This window comes from Pristiophorus japonicus, chromosome 20 (genome assembly GCF_044704955.1).
Source record: "Pristiophorus japonicus isolate sPriJap1 chromosome 20, sPriJap1.hap1, whole genome shotgun sequence".
Lineage (NCBI taxonomy): Eukaryota > Metazoa > Chordata > Chondrichthyes > Pristiophoridae > Pristiophorus > Pristiophorus japonicus.
The window spans coordinates 16,369,377-16,389,531 of NC_091996.1; the positions used below are offsets into that span (position 1 = coordinate 16,369,377).

At 43.6% G+C, this 20,155-nt stretch overlaps 1 protein-coding gene across 1 annotated transcript in view; it reads right to left on the reverse strand.

Moving 5' to 3' along the window:
- The window catches only part of gpr107 (G protein-coupled receptor 107), a 124,565-nt gene that overhangs the window by 93,483 nt on the left and 10,927 nt on the right, over positions 1–20,155 (reverse strand). Inside the window, exons 2-10 of the mRNA XM_070863793.1 lie at positions 13,967–14,089; positions 9,857–9,907; positions 8,333–8,421; positions 7,835–8,016; positions 6,237–6,274; positions 5,011–5,064; positions 4,794–4,904; positions 3,125–3,258; positions 923–998 (exon numbers count right to left, since the gene is read on the reverse strand). Of these exons, the coding sequence (XP_070719894.1) occupies positions 923–998; positions 3,125–3,258; positions 4,794–4,904; positions 5,011–5,064; positions 6,237–6,274; positions 7,835–8,016; positions 8,333–8,421; positions 9,857–9,907; positions 13,967–14,089 (858 nt within the window). The remainder of the gene's footprint in view (positions 1–922; positions 999–3,124; positions 3,259–4,793; positions 4,905–5,010; positions 5,065–6,236; positions 6,275–7,834; positions 8,017–8,332; positions 8,422–9,856; positions 9,908–13,966; positions 14,090–20,155) is intronic.

The window sequence follows — 20,155 nt, forward strand, 5'->3', positions numbered from 1 at the left end:
CACCAGTTTTAAAGCCATTTCCTCTCCTTGTGTCTAATTTTAAAGATTTTCATGTGCAGTACCTGCACCATTCCCCAACAGAGAAGACAGGGAATTAACATGACCCCATGCGCATTGCTGTGCAACATAGAATCATAGAAATTTACAGCACAGAAGGAGGCCATGTGGCTCACCATGTCCGACAAAGAGCTATCCTGCCTAATGCCACTTTCCAGCTCCTGGTCCGTTGCCTTGTCGGTTACGGCATTTCAAGTGAACATCCAAGCACTTTTTAAATGTGCTGAGGGTTTCTGCCTCTACCACCCTTTCAGGCAGTGAGTTCCAGACCCCACCACCCTCTGGGCTGAACAAATTTCCCCTCAAATCCCCTCTAAATCTCCTGTCAATTACTTTAAATCAATGCCCCCTGGTTGTTGATCACTCTGCTATAGGAAATAGGTCCTTCCTATCCACTCTATCCATGCCCCTCATAATTTTATACACCTCAATCAGGTCTCCCCTCAGCCTCCTCTGTTCTAAAGAAAACAATCCCAGCCTCTTCAATTTTTCCTCATAGTAAATCTGACTGGACAGTCTGACTGGATGTGTTGGACAAACGTTGATGTTAATTTGTCTTCTCTTCCTTCCAAGGAAGGAACCTAATTATAAGTCAGTGCAATATTTTAATTTCCCATTCTCCTCCTTCCCTCCCCCATTGATCAAGAACTTACCATAATCAGTAAATCAGAGGGAGAGCGTGTGCATCATTCCACATAACACGTTAGGATGCTGCTGTCACAGCAATATTAACAGTGCACGACTCAACCGTACAGAACCCTTTAAACAGGCACATGTTAAACAATTCACAAACTGACTTTGTTAGAAGGTGCTATGATTATCATTCCTGCAATAAAAATGCTGAAATGATACGCAGGTCACTTACAGCGTGGAAAACCAGAGAAAGGGATTTGGTGAATGCAAGCGCCCCCATCAGCCAATGGATCTTAAACACATCATTGCTGGAGGAAAAGAACGCAAGTGGTAAGCATGCTGATCACATTTCCCATTTTATTACTTGAGGGATTGAAATTTAAAATCAAGCATTAATCATTACATTTTCACTTCACATGTGTATGAGTATATGCAGCAAGCGAGAATCAGTTGAAATACTGGCTTCTGCTTTCATTTTCCCACATTTCATTACTTCAAAATACTTTCTGACCACTCCATGGCTTTATCGTTGTATTTGTGGGCAAAATGTTCCTGCCTCAATCCTGTATTTAATTTGGATTTCTTTTCTCCTTTTAATATTTATTCCCTTCTCATGTTCTCTTCCTGTCCTGAAGGCCCCAATTTCTTGTAGAGGTATGATTCCTTTCGTACTTCAACCACTGTTCATGGGTGGACTTGGACAGCATGTGTTGATATACGATTCAAATATAGAAAGACATTCACTTCTATAGTGCCTTTCACAACCACCGGATGTCTCAAAGCACTTTATAGCCAATTAAGTACTTTAGGAGTGTAGTCACTGTTGTAATGTGGGAAACGCGGCAGCCAACTTGCGCACAAGCAAGCTCCCACAAACAACAATGTGATAATGACCAGATAATCTGTTTTGTTATGTTGATTGAGGGATAAATATTGGCCAGGATACCAGGGATAATTCCCCTGCTCTTCTTCGAAATAGTGCCATGGGATCTTTTACGTCCACCTGGGAGAGCAAACGGGGCCTCGGTTTAACGTCTCATCTGAAAGACGGCACCTCCGACAGTGCAGCTCCACCTCAGTTCGGCACTGGAGTGTCAGCCTAGATTTATGCACTCAAGTTTCTGGAGTCGGACTTGAACCCACAACCTTCTGACTCAGAGGGGTGTGTGCTGCCCACTGAGCCACCGCTGACACCCAGAGCCAAGCCTGCCCTGTTACAAGCTCCATACCTCACCAATCAAAGAATAGTAACCAGCAGTGAAAATCCTGACTGAGCTTTTTTCTCCTTAGTTCAGGAAGCTGGTGACAAATGTACAGGCAGCAAGGCAAAATCATCCAAACCAGATCAAGGATCCAGTGTGGAAATGTCCTGATCTGTGTGGTTCAGCACAGAACCACCGTGTATTTACCCACTGAACCATTGGGTAGCCATAAAACAACATGTTTAACAGTGCTAATTAAATGCAGAACTGCAACAGAGAAAGCGAATGTAATTGGGTTACAGTGTTTGAGTGTGAAAGATCAGCGAGGTGTTGTAATTATGGCTGTTGCCTGAATCCAGACTTTGCTTTCAATGTTCTTTTATACGTGTTAAACTGCTATGGAACAGTCATGGGATGCAGGCACATTACCAGGAACATCCTCAACAAAAAACAAACCACACGTGCTGGATATTTACATCTGGACCTGACAACTAATTTAGAGAAGAAAAAAGCTAAAAACTTAGTGTTATCACTTGCATTTCAGTAAATTATATACATTAATTTATTGTGCTCTGACACTTGAATTATGAAAACCATCGAATGATACAATAAAATTTTGTCCAAGCAAACCTGTGTGTCTGGAGAAGGCACTTCGAGCTGTGGGTGAAGTATTAGTGATTACAAGCCTGTCATTAGCAATGGTAATTGTGGGAGCAATTTGAGCTAATGAATTATTAATACACACTGGTTTAAATTGGATTATTTTTTTATAGTTTGTTGATCTCAATATTCTAAATAATCCTAGCAATAACACTACAACTGCAACTAATTATCACCAGGGCTATTGGCTTAGGAGAGTCACCAAATTCTGCTCTTAACGATTTTTACATAAGAACTGGAACCCAGTGGCCCTGATTATCACTTTAACAAGCAGAAACTCTCCTCCTGTCCACCCCAGCAACACATTATAATCAACACCTACAGTCAGTGTGTTAGAGGCCCTTGAACATTAGATAAATATTTCAAACGAGAAATTTAGGCTAATTTCAAAACAATGATATATTCAACATGTACAAAACCTAACAGTAAAATTGGGTCAAAACTGTTTTAGATGGCTAAACTGCTGAAATCCTACAGCAGTATTCCAACCCTGGAAGTTGCTACATAAAATTCACATGCACTTGCACAGTGTAGACCCTGCTCTCCAGTGTCATAAGTAAATTACACAGTACCTGCGTTTACGGAGAATGTAAACCCACACAATTCCAGCCAGGAAGAAGAACAAGGCCATGGAGATGTAGAGTTTGGGGAGCGGAATTTCTCCTGCAGACAAATAGCTGCCAGGGTTGTATTCCACTATTGTAATCTGTAAAAGAAACAAAAATCACACAAGTCAGAATTTGGAGATAGCAAAATACTATACCAATTGTTTTCTTCTTCATCCTTCTCCAAACATGATGCAAGTCCAGAACAGCCCAAATCATACAAGGCCAAAAGGGTTCAGTGGGACCAACTGGTCTTTCCTGGTTCAATAATTTCCGCGGCAAGAAATTTCCTACCTCAAAAGTCCTCAGTGAACTGAACACCTTCCGACAAAAGGAGCCCACATTGAGATGCACCTTTAGTTTTGCAAAGTTCCACTTTCTAATTGACCCCACCCTTCCCGTCAAGGATTGTGACTTGGACAGTTAATCATCCTCAACTTGGACCAACTGCAACACCTATGCAGACACCATTAGTACCAATAAATTCTGCTTATAATTCCTTCAACCCTGTTCTTCACCATTGTTAAGTATGGACTGGTTTTAAAGAGGCTGGATGAGTTCCTCGGCATCAGGATATCTCCAGTAATAGAAAGTAATTGGAGGGGTCGCTGTAATTATTGACATCAGCGACTGCAGTCTTCTTGAGTTTGCTCGACTGTCTGAGGGCGAGACAGGAGAGGAGGCAAGAGTGCTATCACTGAGCCAAGGCTGACATCTATGTAATGCACATATAATCCTGTGACTAAAGTGGTTCTGTGCCTCTCTAAGACCACTGGATCTAGCTGTTGTTAAATAAACATATACTAAGGTTAATCAGACTTTAATTGTAATTTGATGGGGTAACTTTGCAGTACTTTTAAGTTTCAAGCTGTGAATCAATTACTGGCTTTCCTGAATCAAAATGATTGTTTTGTATCTGTAACAAGGTATAACATGGTGAGAGAAAAATGCAACATTTTGAGTTAGATTTTACTCAAACTTTATCATCTAAGTTCCGCAGCCTCCAGAGTAGTGTCACACTCAAGAGTCGATAGATTACTGCAAAATCGGGTATGCAGTGAAGACAACTGATGGTCGCTCTATCATTGCAACAAGCATTTCCTTAACAGCAGGGAAGGAAAATTCAAAGTGCAGCTCAACAACACTGTTACACACAAAGAATGCCTACTTGGGCGGGGGTACCAGAGGGCTGGCAGTGCCCCCCCCCTTCCCCAGAGTCCAAATCCCAGCAGAGGAGGGAATGGAAGATTTTTTTTTGTCTCATTGAAAGTAGAAATTATGCTAAACTTGAAGTAGAAGAAAATGGCATCTGCTGGAAATCCAACATAGAAACATAAAATACTGCAAAGACACAACTGGACAGTCAGCATCTGAAAGATAAAATCAAGTTAACATTTCAAGGCAAGACCCTTCAATAACATTTACACCAGAACCATCAATCTTTTTCACTCAGGTGCTGATCAAACTGCTGTGCATTTCCAGCAATTTCTGTTTTAATGTTGTTTTAAATTTGTATATAAAAGCTTTCACATTATAAAAAAGGATAACAATGCTAAGCCATTATTGATGATTTGCTTAAATGTCCCTAATAGTTCTCTTGCGCCATAAAGAATAATGATGTCTTCCTGGTACTCACATCCATATCAAACCGGAAAGACTGTCGCGTTGGATTTTTGTCAATGTAGCAGTTATGGAAGTACAGACTGTAAAGTCCCTGTTCCTCCTCGGTATTAATAGCAAACGAGAACTGCACGAGAGAAAAACACATCCAGGTTTGTACAATTTGCCAATTTGAATAAATCTGAGCAGACACTATCTGAAGCGTAAAGGACCAACTCCTAGATCCCACTTACTGTGAATGAATAGGATGCATTATTTTTCTGTAGTGGAATATTTTCGATTTGCACCTAGAATAAAAACAATGAGTTATTGTTTTGCTGCTGTTTTTTCAATAATGTTCAACTCGACTTACCTGTCCCTCCCGGCCCCTCCGACCCTCTGAAGGTAGTGACTTGCGCTGCAGTAATCGCTTCCCCAGTACCTCACTCAAGTTGTACGAACCTGGACAGTGAGCACCAATTTTTATATTCACGATGCTCCCTCTTCCCCAGCCCACCCTCACTCAGTCTCTCAATCCTATGCACAATTCGCAACCATAAAGTCTGGGAAGTATTTGGTGTCTGGTATACGGAGCTATAATAATAACCCCTTATTTTGTCTCCTCTCTCTTCTCCGAGAGGTGATGCATGATAAAAGTGTCAGGCAATTTTCCCCTCGAGCGTACAGCTGGTCCAGAACTTGAGCAATGTCCGACCACAGCACATCTCCCAACATATAAGCCTCTATCTAACAATTGCATTACATAGAAAAAAAAAGACCAAGCCTTCATCATTAAAGGACAGTGAAAGAAAAAGGCTCGGGTCCCGAACTTGGTGGATTCACCGCCCACTGCCGCTGAGTTTTCTGGGTGGTCTCCCCTTGGTGCCAGTTTCATGGAGGCCTCCCCCCGATGGGGAAGGAAGACCGCTGGGGACCGCCCGCTGACGTCCGTTAGCGCGCAAGGCGCGTTAGTGTCCTCCCGCCCAGCGAGCTGCCAGTTTGCTCCGGGCGGGAGTTGGCGGCAGCAGAGGGAAGGACTGCCGCGAGGAGGCAGGTCTAACCTCAAGATTAAGTATGAAGACCTGCAAAAGGTTAGTAAACTTTTTTTTTTAAAAAACAGCGATTCAGGTGCATGGGGTCCCCTGAAGGTTTTCCAATAGGTTTTTTTCGTGTAGATTTTTTTTTTTCTGTGTTCCCCCCTCCCTGGGCCCGACACAATCCTCGGCGGTACTTTGCGCCGAGATTGGGAGCTCCCGCTGCTGCCGCCCAGATTCATGGAGTAAGTCGTTTTTTTGTCGCCAGGTGGTCATTCCAGGACTTAACAAAACTCCTGCCCAAATTACCGTCAGGTCTCTCAGCGGTCCTTTGGACGGCACTTGGGTGTAACTTAGCTTCCACCAAGTTCGGGCCCTTGCATTTATAGCTGTCGAAATAATTTTTACAACATTTTTTATACTAAAAGTACAGTACATTTACTAACCTTTGCTTCAGCAGCACTTTCCACAGGTTTTGATTTTGCTGTGAAGGGAAAATAAATATGTTTCTTTCGTACAAAGTGGCATGTGGTAATCAACAGTTCGTTCTGCTTTATTTTAAACCTTCATCCAGGTTTTGTGCCCAGCTTTTCAATAAAATGAGAATTGCCATATTAAAACACCCAGACAGTATATTCAAAGCACTGGATCCTAATGGTACTGTGCAAAATCAGAGTTGTGCCAATCCAGTGTTCCAAAAATCAAATATAATTGGAAATATTAAGCAGCCAAAATTTGCTTTTAATTTTTTCTCCCCACTTTCAGGGCCTTGCCAATATCCAAGGTTATCAACAAGAAACTGACCTGGGACTTTTGTTGCAATTTCCTCATCTCTCTCTCTCCACATGTTCCACTTCCAGCAGTACACTGAGCATCACAGCGCATTGCATCGAAGGAATTTGTTAATAGATGTGGCCAAGTAAAATAGTTGTGTGTAGACCTGCTCAAAAGCTCCACTCTCTGGTGGACCTAATCACTAATTAATTGAGTGCACCCTACTCGACAAGGTGAACTATTGCCCTCAAGGTTGGAGATGTGCAAAACCCCAGGGACTGATCAACTTATCCTCACCTCAAACAGTGCCCAGTTCCCAGCATGCACAAAACCATACTAATAGCCCTAAATGTGCCGATGTATTCTGCTTTAAGTACAGTGTATATATATATTTTTATATATATACTCTTGTAAAGAAAATATAATATAAAAAAAAGGGTGTACAGTTGAGAATTTAAGTGTGCAACAATGCCATCAGTCTTCAGCCCTGGGAATTGCAACACAGTTATTTTATTATACTCAACAATAGTTAACTCAGTTTTCTAAATCCATTAAGTGTCGAAGAAATGAAGATTCGGGGATGAGAAGAGACCATTTGGCCAGGAAAATCGCTCCCCTAATAGTGACCCCCATCATGGTATCCCCAGAAACCCTAGTGCTTCTCCCCAAACTTGCAGGCTCTTTAGCCTTTTATCACCCCCTTCCCCCTACACTTAGGAGAAGGGGGCAAGCAGGCGACCTCCATTACTTCTTTTTCAGGGCCCCTCTCCAAGTAATTACTCTTCTTCTTAAGCAGTCCCTCGGAGTTGAGGATGACTTGCTTCCACACTAATATGAGTTCTCAGGTGACTGATGAGTCTAATGCGGGACCTACAGTCTGTCACAGGTGGGGCAGACGGTGGTTAAAGGGACGGGTGGGTGAGGTGTTTGGGTTGTTGTGCGCTCCTTCCGCTGTTTGCGCTTGCCCCCGGCAATGAGACTCGAGGTGTTCGGCGCCTTCCCGGATGCTTCTCCTCCACTTTGAAAGCTCTTGGGCCAGGTATTCCCAGGTGTCAGTGGGGATGTTGCACTTTTTCAAGGAGGCTTCGAGGGTGTCCTTGAAGCATTTCCTCTGCCCACCTGGGACTTGCTTGCCATGTCAGATTACTGGACAGTAATTACTGGTCAATGCACGAGTGCTTCTTGGGATGACGTGATTGAAAACTTTCCTTCTTGCCTACCTTTACCAACCATTGGAGGAGCCAAAAGAAAGCGCGTTTTCATTTCTTACCTTTCTGTCCTTCTGTAGGATGGTCTGCTGTGTCATTCACCTTCTTGGGCTCAGTCGTTTTCTTCAATTCACTCTGGACTTTCACATCCCTCTTGCTGCTTTTGTGCTCTGTTGGTTGGTTCCCTGCAGTCGCGCCATCATTGACCGGTGGCTGATTTTTGCCTGATGTATGAACTCTAACTCTGGAAACCAATAACAGATGTAAGTAGTGTTATGTATGCAACACCTTGTAACCAGCATTCTACCGCCACCAGAGGGTGCATCTGTTGGAGTCCCAAGGGATCCCAGCATCCCTTATGAGCACTGCTTTTCAGCAAGCCTCCCACGCTGTGTCAGCACTCTCGAGTCAGAATAATGAGACTAAGGTCACACTTACTCAAGTCGACAGTACTCAGTCACATTGCTTTATTTGAGACATAACAAGTAGAACACCAAGGAACAACTGAGCTGCCATTGGCTGAAGATTCCAATGGAAGATATTTTTTATTGTGCACTCACCGTTGATTTTGAAAGTCAAAAATGAAAAGTGTGACAGGTACATTGGTGGGAGGCTTTTTCTTCAGAAAGCAAAAATCAACATCTTCTTCCTATTAATAAAAAAAAAATCATCATAGCATAAAAATTGTCTTTAAATGAGTTATTGAACACATGTACAATTATCTGCAATCCTGGGAAACACTCATTGCATTCACCAAAGTGCTCCTTCTGCGGGTCAGTTTTCTGCAGGTTGAAATTCTTCACCTGCGCTTCCATCGAGTCTGACATGAGATTCATGCAGAACTCAAGCATGAACCTGACTGCACAGCATACCTCACTGGAATGTTAACTGCATTAATTAGATACCAACTGTCGGGAGGCAACTGATTCATAGACCACCGATGAACTTCCGATTAGACTGGTCTCACGGAGTTGTGGGGTGGGGAGTAGTGAAGAAAATCCAATGAGATGGCCCAGAATCCAAAAGAGAAAATTAAAGACTTATACCTATGTCGCGCTTTGCACGATTCTTAAATGTCTCAAAACACTTTGCACAAATTACTTTTTGAAGTGTAGTCATTGTTATTTAGGGAAACATGACAGCCATTTGTGCAAAACAAGATTCCACAAACAACAATGAAATACACGACCATTTAATCTGTTTGGTGGTGTTGATTAAGAGTTGGATGTTGACCAGGACACGGAGAACTTTCAATTCTTCGTTGAATAGTTCCACGGATCTTTGAAGACAGCTGGGGCCACTGTTTAACATCACATCCAAAGGTCGGCAGCCCTGACAAAAATGTACTCTCTCAGTACTACATCATAATGTCAGCCTAGATTAACTGCTCAAGTGTTGGATTGGGGCTTGAACATAAAAACCTTCTAAATCAGAGGGGCAGTGCTTAGTCAAATAGACAATACATTAGCAAGATCATTCAGAAGGTACAAAATTGGCAATCACTGAGAATTATCATAAAGATGGCTAGAGCAGGGCATGGAAAAGCTCACAGAGTGGTCGTTGAAGACTGTCCTTCTGAGGCTGGGGTGAAGATATATTATTTGGATTTGGGGTCATTCGGATTTTCTTTTTTTTTTAAAAACAGATGTTGAGAGGAAATTATGTACCAATCACAAAAGGTTTTAATCATAAGTAGCCTATGCATATGGTTGTGGCTCCAACCCCCTGCTCCAAAAAATACACCCCTCCCCTCGCGGGGGTCTATGCTGATTTGGTCAATGTCAGCCAAGGCCGCAGCTAGGGTGCTGCGAGTGGCTTCAGTGTCCCTGGCCTGAGGGAGGCGAGTATTTTTGCTACTGCTCGGTATCCAATGAATGCTGGCGAAGAGGGAACATCAGGTGAGGACAGGAGGAAAGCTCAGCTGTGGTACCTTCCAATGTCCATGAATTGTTTACTCTCACTCAGATCACGCAGCAAGCGTGGCCATTTGGGCAAGGTACTCGAGGCTTGATGATGTTCATGGAAAATGAAGGAGAAATGAGAGTTAATGGCAAATCCCATCCCAAAAGCTGATCGTGGCTTACCAGATAGGATGAGAAACCATCATTCTTGGTTCTGTCCAAACTGAGCCCCAGCTGAGATAAAATGTGAAGACAAGGAAAACGTTAGTTGGTTATAGTTAAAGAAAATGTGCATTTAGAAAGTGACTTGCACATCTCAGGACATCCCAAAGTGCTTCACAGCCAATTAATTACTTTTGAAGTATAGGCACTATTGTTATGTAGACAAATGCAACAGCCCATTCACACAAAGCAAGGTCCTACAAAAAGCAATGAGATCAATAGCCTGTTGATCTGTTTTGGTGTTGGTTGAGGGATAAATTGTGGCCAGGATACCCAGACGACTCACCAAATCCTTTTCGCTGTAGTAGCATGGGATTTTTAAAAAAATACATATATATATATGTTCACCTGAACAGGCAGATGAGGCCTCAGTTTAACATGTCAAAGTTAGAAAGATTCCTCATTTCAATTAATATCAGTTAGAAATCATCGATATTCCACATATATTTTGGGATACAAATGCAAGTTCTTTCTTTTATTGCCCTATCAGAAAAATTCTATGAGCAAACTTTTGCAAAGCCCAAATACCTTAAATGCAAGGTATTTTCAGCAGCTTCAACAGTGTACAGGCCTGCTGACTGGATATTGCAACCTATTTCCTTTGCAAGAATAGTCGCGGTTTTGCCTCTATTGAGGCGCTCAAGTAATAGCCAATATTTGGGCTGGGGCGCTGCAGCAATTTATTATGAAAAAAATATTCTTTTCAATATTGAAGATACAATAATGGGCTCTGCAGCTCTTCTGGTGGCAGATTTAGTAAAGAAAGCATGTTATTGAGCCACGCAAATTAAGATTCCGCATTCAATTCCCAGTGCTGGCTTAAGCGCTCAGGTTTGGTGGCAATGGGGGTTGTACAAGTAGTCAAGCTAAGAAATTAGAAGAGCGGCCAATATTCCTATTTATTGTCACACCCCTTGGTGGAAAGTGCAGTGTGGAAATCAGATGAGGAGACAATTGGGTTTGGCTGCGATATTTCCCATAGGCGAACAGTTTGGCAACATTCGCAATACGAGGTCATAAATGAAGAATGACCATCAGCACCAGTACCCATGGGGCGCACCATAGCATGAATCAGACTGTTCAGGAGAGTAGGGGAGAAAATTGAGGGGGGAAATACCCGACAATAGAGGAACAATTAGCAGCTCTGTGGTCTACATTGTGCTATTGTTTTCTTCGGGCTGAAGTTCGGTTGTTTAACCACAGAATATTTTTTTGTCTGCTCCAGTTATTTCATCAAGACACTGACATGCTGGGACATGGATGAGAAGGTAATTGAAGATGAAGGCGGCTAATCAGCCCACCTTAGTACATCCAGCTAGAAAGGTCTGACATTCCCCATTTAATTGGTTCTTAAGTTATTCCCAGGTTTCCACCTCCATGACGAACTTGAAGTCCATTCCATAGGTTTATCGCGGTGTGAAGAACTTCCCGCTATCAGTAGTAACTTTAGCATTTATTAGTTTGAACCTCTGTCCGCTTGTTCTACTCTCATAAATTTAAAGTAACATTTTAGACTTACCTTTTTCATTGTGTTCACTATCTTGCATATCTTTGTAAGATCCCTGCGGAGATATATCTTTTCCAGGCTGAATACCTCAATTTCCTCCAGTCTTCCCTTGTAGATTAGATCGTTTGCACGAGGGATCAGCCTTGTGGCTCTTTCCTGCACTGTCATCAACACTTGAATCCTTTTGTCTCGGTGACCAGGACTGGACACATTACTCAAGCTGTAGTCTGATCATGACTCACTCCAATTTATATTTTGCTGTTTTGCTACATAGTTCAACAATCTATTAGCTTTGTTGATTGCTAGTCTACATTAGATGGACATGTTGGGCAGGAGTTTCCGCTAGGTTGCACTGATTTTTTTCAGCGCAATTCACTCAAAATCAGCCAAATCAGAGGAAAAATAAGCGAGGAATTTCAAGTTATGTTCAGCACAAATTGAGTTTCCGTGATCTTTTGCGTTAGCTTAAAAAGCATGGCACTAGAAGCGGGCCCCACCCACAAAATTGGTCACGCCCTCAGATCGAATTATTCACCATGGTGAGTTTCCGCTAACTGCGCCTGCTTGTGGGTCTTCGCAAAGGCTCTTAAAATTAAACGCTGTTTTTGGCGCAGGAGCACTAATAGGCACATTTTTTTTTAAATGTTGAATTTTTAAAAATTTACTAAGAAATTGACTAATGGGCACCAAAGTAGTAAATGTATAGTTTTTTTAAAGTCATTTTTAGTTATTTTAAATTGGGTTACTCACTGGTGGTGGACTAGACACTCTCGTTAAAAAGGCTTATTTTTTGTGATAAACCCATTTTCAGCTGTATTAATAAAGCTGTACCAGGTTACCGCTCTTAAATATATCTCAGAATATTTTTTAATGAAATTTAAAGAAATAAAATTCAGTTATAAAACGCTGCCCCATTGCACTGGCTCATGGAAGATTTAATGTTTAACGATATCAAATGAGCGGAAACTTGGAGAGTTCTGAAAACTAGCGCAATTTTCTTCCGGATTGCTGATTGCACCTGAAGTGGAAACTTTCGGCCGTTAAGCATTAAGTATACCAAGGCTCCTCCTACATTTTCTTTCAACTTCATCTGTGCCTATTTCAACAGCATTCAAGAAGTATGTGTCGCCCATTTTTCTTTTTTATGCAAATACTTTACACTGCATTAAATATCTGCCATTTTTCAGAGTACATATTTTGTCCAAGTCATTCGATAATTCTGAGCTGCCCCCTCCAAATCCACTGTCCTCTTAGTTTATCGTCTGCAAATGTAACTAGTGTCGACTGAGGTTCTGTAATCAAGTTATCGATGTAAATTAGAAACAGTGGACCACCGCCGACCCCTGCGGCACCCTACTCAGTACTTCCCCGTCACACTGACATCACTTCACCAACTTGTCTACCATTCAGACAATTTTGGATCCATTTCCAAGATTTTCCCTGCATTCTCACAGCTTTTGGGTTTAACCATTTGCCTTTCATGTGGAACTTTGCCAATTGCCTTTTGGAAGTCTAGGTCCATTGTAGGTTTATCCACCATTCACGTGACGTGTCACTACGATCTTTACTCGATTATTGGTGGACAGATAATCAAGTTTAATCATGATAAACAATTCCATTATTTTACACGGATTTGAAGTGACACTAATGGGTCTGTAGATGCCCATGTCTGTTTTGCCACCCTTTTTGAATATGGTGCCATGTTTGCTTGTGTCGAATCTATTGGTAGCTTTCCAAGTATCCAATGACTTCCTCATAACCATGTTAATGCCTCAAATATCCTCCTTGGACTCTCAGCACTCAGAGGTAAATATCATCGACTTGAGTATTTAATTTTCAGCCCGTCTATGACTTCCATCAGTCAAAAATGATGCTTTGATTATTTGTGATTGAGGAAAGCATGCTGCTCATGTCTTTCCGAGTGAACACTCCGAGGAAAGGATTTTTTTTTTACTGTTATGCTTTGGTTCTGCAGCCATACTTTTTTCTAGGTCTCTCTTCAAAGTGAACTCTTTCTCCCTACACGATTATTTCATTTTCACTTTGTTTGTTAATCCGTTTAGGGCCACATTTGTTCAGTCTGAGCTTGGGATGATCCAGGAGTACTGTGCTCATGTGTGAACGTGGCAAGATATACAACCTATAACTCGCCAGTTATCACCTCATATACACACTGTCCATCAGGGATCATTGGCAGGAATGCGAGCTGATTCTCTCCCCCCTCCTTTGCCAGAATGTCACAGAGCTGCTCTGCTCCTGCCATCCCAGCTGAGACAAGCTAACTCACCACAGAGGGGGAAATTGAAATTGGGACCTTTGTGGTCTATGTGATGGAAGACAAGACAGTGCATTCCACAGCGAGTATTACAACAATCAATGCCACAGATTCAAGGTCAATCAGCAATACGATAAAACGACGAGAATGCTGTGGCAAAAAGTCTCGTTGATGTACCGACAACGGAGAGACCGGCATTATACACATCTTCAGTGTCAACAGTGGGACACAATGATTACCCCCGAAATACCAAGTATTCCTACAAGGGAGTTAAAAATACTGAACTTACCGCAGAGCTGTCGAAAGCTTTGAAGTCAACCCCCTTTGGAGTCAAACTGGTCATTTCCACAGTCATATTTCCATTCTTGAAGAAACCAAATGTGTTTAAATGGACCTTTTGCCTAACGTCATCCTGTAAGAAGAAACAGCCATGCTGTAATTGAAAGCAATAATTTCCAAGATTAGATGGCAGAATTAATGACTTTTAAAGGACACATGGAAGTCTTTTGGCTCAGAGCCTGTGCCAGCTCTGAGCGAGCCACTTAGTCCCATTCCTCCAGCCTTTCCCCTTACTACACAGAGTATACCGAACATAAACAGGCCATTCCGCCCAACCAGTCCATGTCGGATCCACTTCATCTTTAAAAGCTATTAGGGACGCCACTTCATTTTCAGTTAACCACACACCTCACGTTTGTGTTGTGTAGAAATTTTAATATCTATATATTTTGATCCCAACAATAACCCTGGGGGAAACACGATCCATATCCCTCCAGTCCAAAAAACATCACTTAATTACATTCTGTTTTCTATCTTTCACCCAACAACCTGTCTGTGATGCCACACTCACTTAAGACTTCCACCGTCGATGACATTTCTTTTTCGTGAGCACCCACAAGAAAATACCCCAAAAAGCTCTAGGAACATGAAATGCTCTGAAATTTTGCAATAATTAGCTCCATTTGGTTGAAACTCAAAAAAACGGGCCCCATGATTTGAAAACTGCTGGATTGGTGAAAGCCTTATAACTCATTTCCATGGTGGATGCACACATTCTGTCGGTGACATCACACACCTTGGTAACGGGCTATTAACAAAGCATCATATCTCTTGCACTCGCTGCTTGAATCCGCAACTAATCAAATACCGCCACACCTGCAACAATGCTCTGAATGAGCAGAGTCCTGAGCCCAAATCATGCTCTCAGCTAACATTTGCACTTAGCTGATCCCCTTGATAGTATCATCCAAGTTATGGATGAAAATATAACTGAAGGAACGGAAATTTGATCGGTCAAGGCTGAGGTGTCGTCTCTCACTGCTCGAGCATCTTCTCCTGTTCGTCTAATTGAAAAGTGGCATTATGATCCATGGAGTTTTTGTGGATGGAACGACAGTTGTCTCTGTCCACTAAAGACAGTACAACTCATAAGGTAACAATTATTTTGCAGGGCAGATGGGGGCAATTGGCAGCTATGGAGAAGGTGCCCTTGAATCCATAAGCTCCTGGTTGAGAAAGAGATTCAAGAGTGGTGATAAGATTTTCAATAATGGTGGACACATGAAATTTCCACATTATGCCGATTGAACTGTGAAAAACTCAATTGTACAAATACAGAGTTTTATCCCTCCAGACATGGGATGCACCTGGAGAGAGCATTTAAAGGAGTACAACATGAGGTGAAGTGCTGGTGATTACAAGTCTGTGGATGTTGTGAGAGGTAACCAAGATCATCAGACATCTAAAGTGTATATTAGCTTACGGTTTATTTTTGCTAGAAGCATATTGGTGCACTGTCTGCACGAGAGCGTTTATTAATTTGCAGAACCAAGCTTCTAGGCATATAAATTGGCCAGAAAAAGCAGCAAACCTGAGGACTGGGAGAAATTTAGAATTCAGCAGAGAAGGACTAAGGGTTTAATTAGGAGGGGGAAAATAGAGTATGAGAGTAAGCTTACAGGGAACATAAAAACTGACTGCAAAAGTTTCTATAGATATGTGAAGAGAAAAAGATTAGTGAAGACTAATTCTTGCTATTGAGTGCAGCGAAGGTTCAGACTGATTCCTGGGATGATAGAACTGACTTATGAAGAAAGACTGGATCGATTAGGCTTATATTCACTGGAATTTAGAAGAATGAGGGGGGATCTCATAGAAGCATAGAAAATTCTGACAGGATGGGACAGGTTAGATGCAGGAACAATGTTCCCGATGTTGGGGAAGTCCAGAACCAGGGGTCACAGTCTAAGGATAAGGGGTAAGCCATATAGGACTGAGATGAGGAGAAACTTTTTCACCCAGAGAATTGTGAACCTATGGAATTCTCTACCACAGAAAGTTGTTGAGTCCAGTTTATTGGATATATTCAAAAGGGAGTTAGATGTGGCCCTTATGGCTAAAGGGATCAGTGAGTATGGAGAGAAGGCAGGAGTGAGGTACTGAAGTTGCATGATCATATCAAAGGGCTCAAAGGGCCGAATGGCCTGCTCCTGCACCTATTTTCTATGTCTCTGGAGGGCGGAAGAGAGCGAGACAGAGCGAGAGAGGGAGCGAGCGAGCGAACGAGCGAGAGGGAGCGGGCGAGGGAGAGAGACAGCGAGACAGGGAGCGAGCGAGGGAGAGAGACAGACAAGAGACAAGGGACAGAGACAGAGGTAAGGAGTTCCATACTTTTGAACCCCTAGGAAAGAATGAGTTGGAGTGGGAGATTGCGGCGAGTCTCGATTTCAACATGCGCAGTTGCCCTGTGACGTTGAGTTTTTAAACAATACAGGTGGAATTTCCCCATGTAGTTAACAAGGGATATTCCACTGAACAGTTTTAGTCACTAAAACAACTTATTTGGATACCAGAATGCCTTTTTTTCTTTTTCTGTTCGTTTGCTTCTCTTCCATCCTCTCCTAAAAATAGAGTCCTTGCTGGGTACAGCTTCAATAGTGCCAGGCAATAGCTGCAGGAAAAATGCAGCAAACTGCGCCGGCCCTGAAACATGACCTTCTTCGACCTTACAAAGGTCTTTGACACTGTCAACCGCGAGGGTCTATGGAGCGTCCTCCTCCGTTTCAGATGCCCCCAAAAGTACGTCAGCATCCTCCGTCTGCTCCACGACGACATGCAAGCCATGATCCTTACCAACAGATCCATCACAGACCCAATTCACGTCCGGACCGGGGTCAAGCAGGGCTGCGTCATCACCCCAACCCTCTTCTCAATCTTCCTCGCTTCTATGCTCCACCTCACAGTTGATTAGTTCCACTCCAGCGGGGAGCTTAACTACAGAACCAGTGGGAAGCTGTTCAACCTTCGCCATCTCCAGGCCAGGTCCAAGACCAATTCAACCTCTGTCGTCGAGCTACAGTACGCGGACGATGCCTGCGTCTATGCAGACACAGAGGCTGAACTCCAGGACATAGTCGACGTATTTACCGAGGCATATGAAAGCATGGGCCTTACGCTAAACATTAGTAAGACAAAGGTCCTCCACCAACTTGTCCTCACCGCACAGCACTGCCCACCAGACATCAAGATGCACGGCGTGGCCCTGGACAACGTGGACCACTTCCCATATCTCGGAAGCCTGCTATCAACAAGAGCAGGCATTGACGATGAGATCCAACGCCGTCTCCAGTGCGCCAGTGCAGCCTTCGGCCGCCTGAGGAAAAAAGTGTTTGAAGACCAAGCCCTCAAAACTGGCACCAAGCTCATGGTCTATGGGGTCGTAGTAATACCCGCCCTCCTGTATGGCTCAGAGACGTGGACCATGTACAGTGGACACGTCAAGTCGCTAGAGGAATACCACCAGCGATGTCTCTGCAAGATCCTGCAAATCCCCTGGGAGGACAGACGCACACACGTTAGCGTCCTCGTCCAGGCCAACATCCCCAGCATTGAAGCACTGACCACACTTGATCAGCTCCGCTGGGCAAGCCACTTAGTTCGCATTCGCGACATAAGACTCCCAAAGAAAGCGCTCTACTCAGAACTCGCCCACGGCAAACGAGCCAAAGGCGGGCAGAGGAAACATTACAAGGACACCCTCAAAGCCTCCCTGATAAAGTGCAACATCCCCACTGACACCTGGGAGTCCCTGGCCAAAGACAACCCTAAGTGGAGGAAGTGCATCCGGGAGGGCACTGAGCTCCTCGAGTATCGTCACCGAGAGCATGCAGAAATCAAGCGCAGGCAGCGGAAGGAGCGTGCGGCAAACCAGTTCCACCCACCCCTTCCCTCAACGACTGTCTGTCCCATGTGTGACAGAGACTGTGGTTCTCGTATTGGACTGTTCAGCCAGCTAAGAACTCATGCTAAGAGTGGAAGCAAGTCTTGCTAGATTCCGAGGGACTGCCTATGATGATGAAAAATAGTGAGTCCTTGCTGGGTACAATTCCAATAGTGCCAGGCACCCTTTGGGAACTCGATCAAGCAGCAGCATCTTGTGTCAGTGAGGATCTTTAGGCTATTCAACAACATGGAACATTGCAGCCAAGCTCAATCCAGTCCTGACCTGACATCCACACATGTACACTTCCAGCAGGATTCACAGATAGACTTCCAAGTTCTAAACTATCCCCAACAAGTTATCCTCAAGTGGTGTTGCAACGGTGTGAGTCGGAGGAAATATTGCCAGCTGCAGAGTTTTCCTGTGTTCCAGGACACTGCCTGAAAATACCTGTCCCAAAGGGTTACAATACCCTTTAATGCAAGATTGTCAATATTTTCAGACTCATAAGATAGTGACCGCTGGAAAGAACACATTCAGTATGGTGCCATCCCCATAATGGAGGCAGACAGCAAGCTACTAAACACACTGAAGATCAATCAGACCCGAAAGGCTACATCCAAATAGGGCTCATCTACCATTTGCCTGCGACAAACACGCGACACAGAAGACAACATGTGTGCCCAACAACGATCGCATCATTTCATTAGTACACATTCATTCTATTCTCTTTCTCAGCCCACTTCAGTAACTCAACCCAGCCAGTTTCAGTGATATCGGCAGTTCACAATGACATCAAAGATGGCCACAGCAATAGTTAAGACAAACAAAACAGAAGTTAGTATTTTTGAGATTCCCTCTTTACCAACTCTTCCACAAAAGAAAATAATTTAACTGCACTTGAAACTCCATTCAGGAGGAGTGAGGCGGGTGAGTGGGGCGGGTGTCCATGCAGCAGAGCCTGGTCTCCAATCATCTTGGGTTCCCTTGCCATTGGACTAAGGCCTTGTTCTATCAAGTTCATATAGTAACTGGTGTGCAATGGCCACCTCACGTTAAAAGAACTCACGCGCAGGCATCTTCCTCCTCCTAAAATGAAGTTCGGGACCTGGAACGTCAGGACCCTCATGGACAACCCCCAACAGCGACAGACCTGAACGTCACACCGCTATCATTGTCCGGGAATTCAGACGCTTCGATATTGACATCGCCGCCCTGAGCGCGACAGAGCGGGGCAGGAGAAGGCCAGCTTCTTCTGGAAAGGAAAACCAGAAGAACGCTGTCTCCATGGGGTTGGCTTCGCCATCAAAAATGAGCTAGTTGGGCATCTTTGAGATTCCCTTCGTGGGATAAACTAACACTTCATGACCCTTCGGTTCAGTCTAACCAAGAACCAGTACGCTACAGTCATCAGGGTGGGAATCCTGGCTAAAGAGAAATTCTACTCCAGCCTTGAACAATCCCTGTCCCGAGTTCCAACGAGCGACAAGTTGATTCTCCTTGGCGATTTTAATGCCAGAGTTGGAAAGGACACAGACCTTTGGAGAGGTGTGATTGGCAGGGAAGGAGTAGAGAAAACCAACTCCAGCGGTATCCTCCTCCTGATGAAATGCTTAGAACATGGTCTTGTCATAACCAACACCTTGTTTCGTCAGAGAGAAAAGTACAAGTCTTTATGGCAACACCCACGTTCCAGGCATTGGCATCTGCTAGACTACATCATCATCCGAGTGAGGGACCGCAAGGACATCCACATCACCCATGCCATGACAGGGGCTGACGATTGCTGGACTGACTACCGACTAATCCATTCTGTTATTTTTATCAACGTAGCCTCAAAATGGCGGCAGCAAAAGAAACGCTGCCGCAGAAAAATCAATGCTGATGCACACAAAGCCCCTGCAAAGAAAGCCCTATTCAACCAACGCCTCACAGTCAACCTGACAACTCCCAATGTCCCAATGAACCGGGGCTGCAGTGTGTCCATAGTGCCTGTTCTGCCCTCCACCATAATTAGCACCTGTGAAGAGACTCTTGGTTACTCGACCAGAAAACATCAAGACTGGTTCGCTGAGAACGACCAGGAGATCCTCTAGCTAATAAACCATAAAGGCAAAGCATTCTTGAATTAGAAACATCACCACAACTCGAGCGGAAGGAAATAGATCTACAGACAACTGAAGGCCGAGGTCCAACAAAAAACTCGGCATCTAAAAAGTAGATGGTGGGTGGAAAGAGCGCAGAAGAGCCAGCAACTAG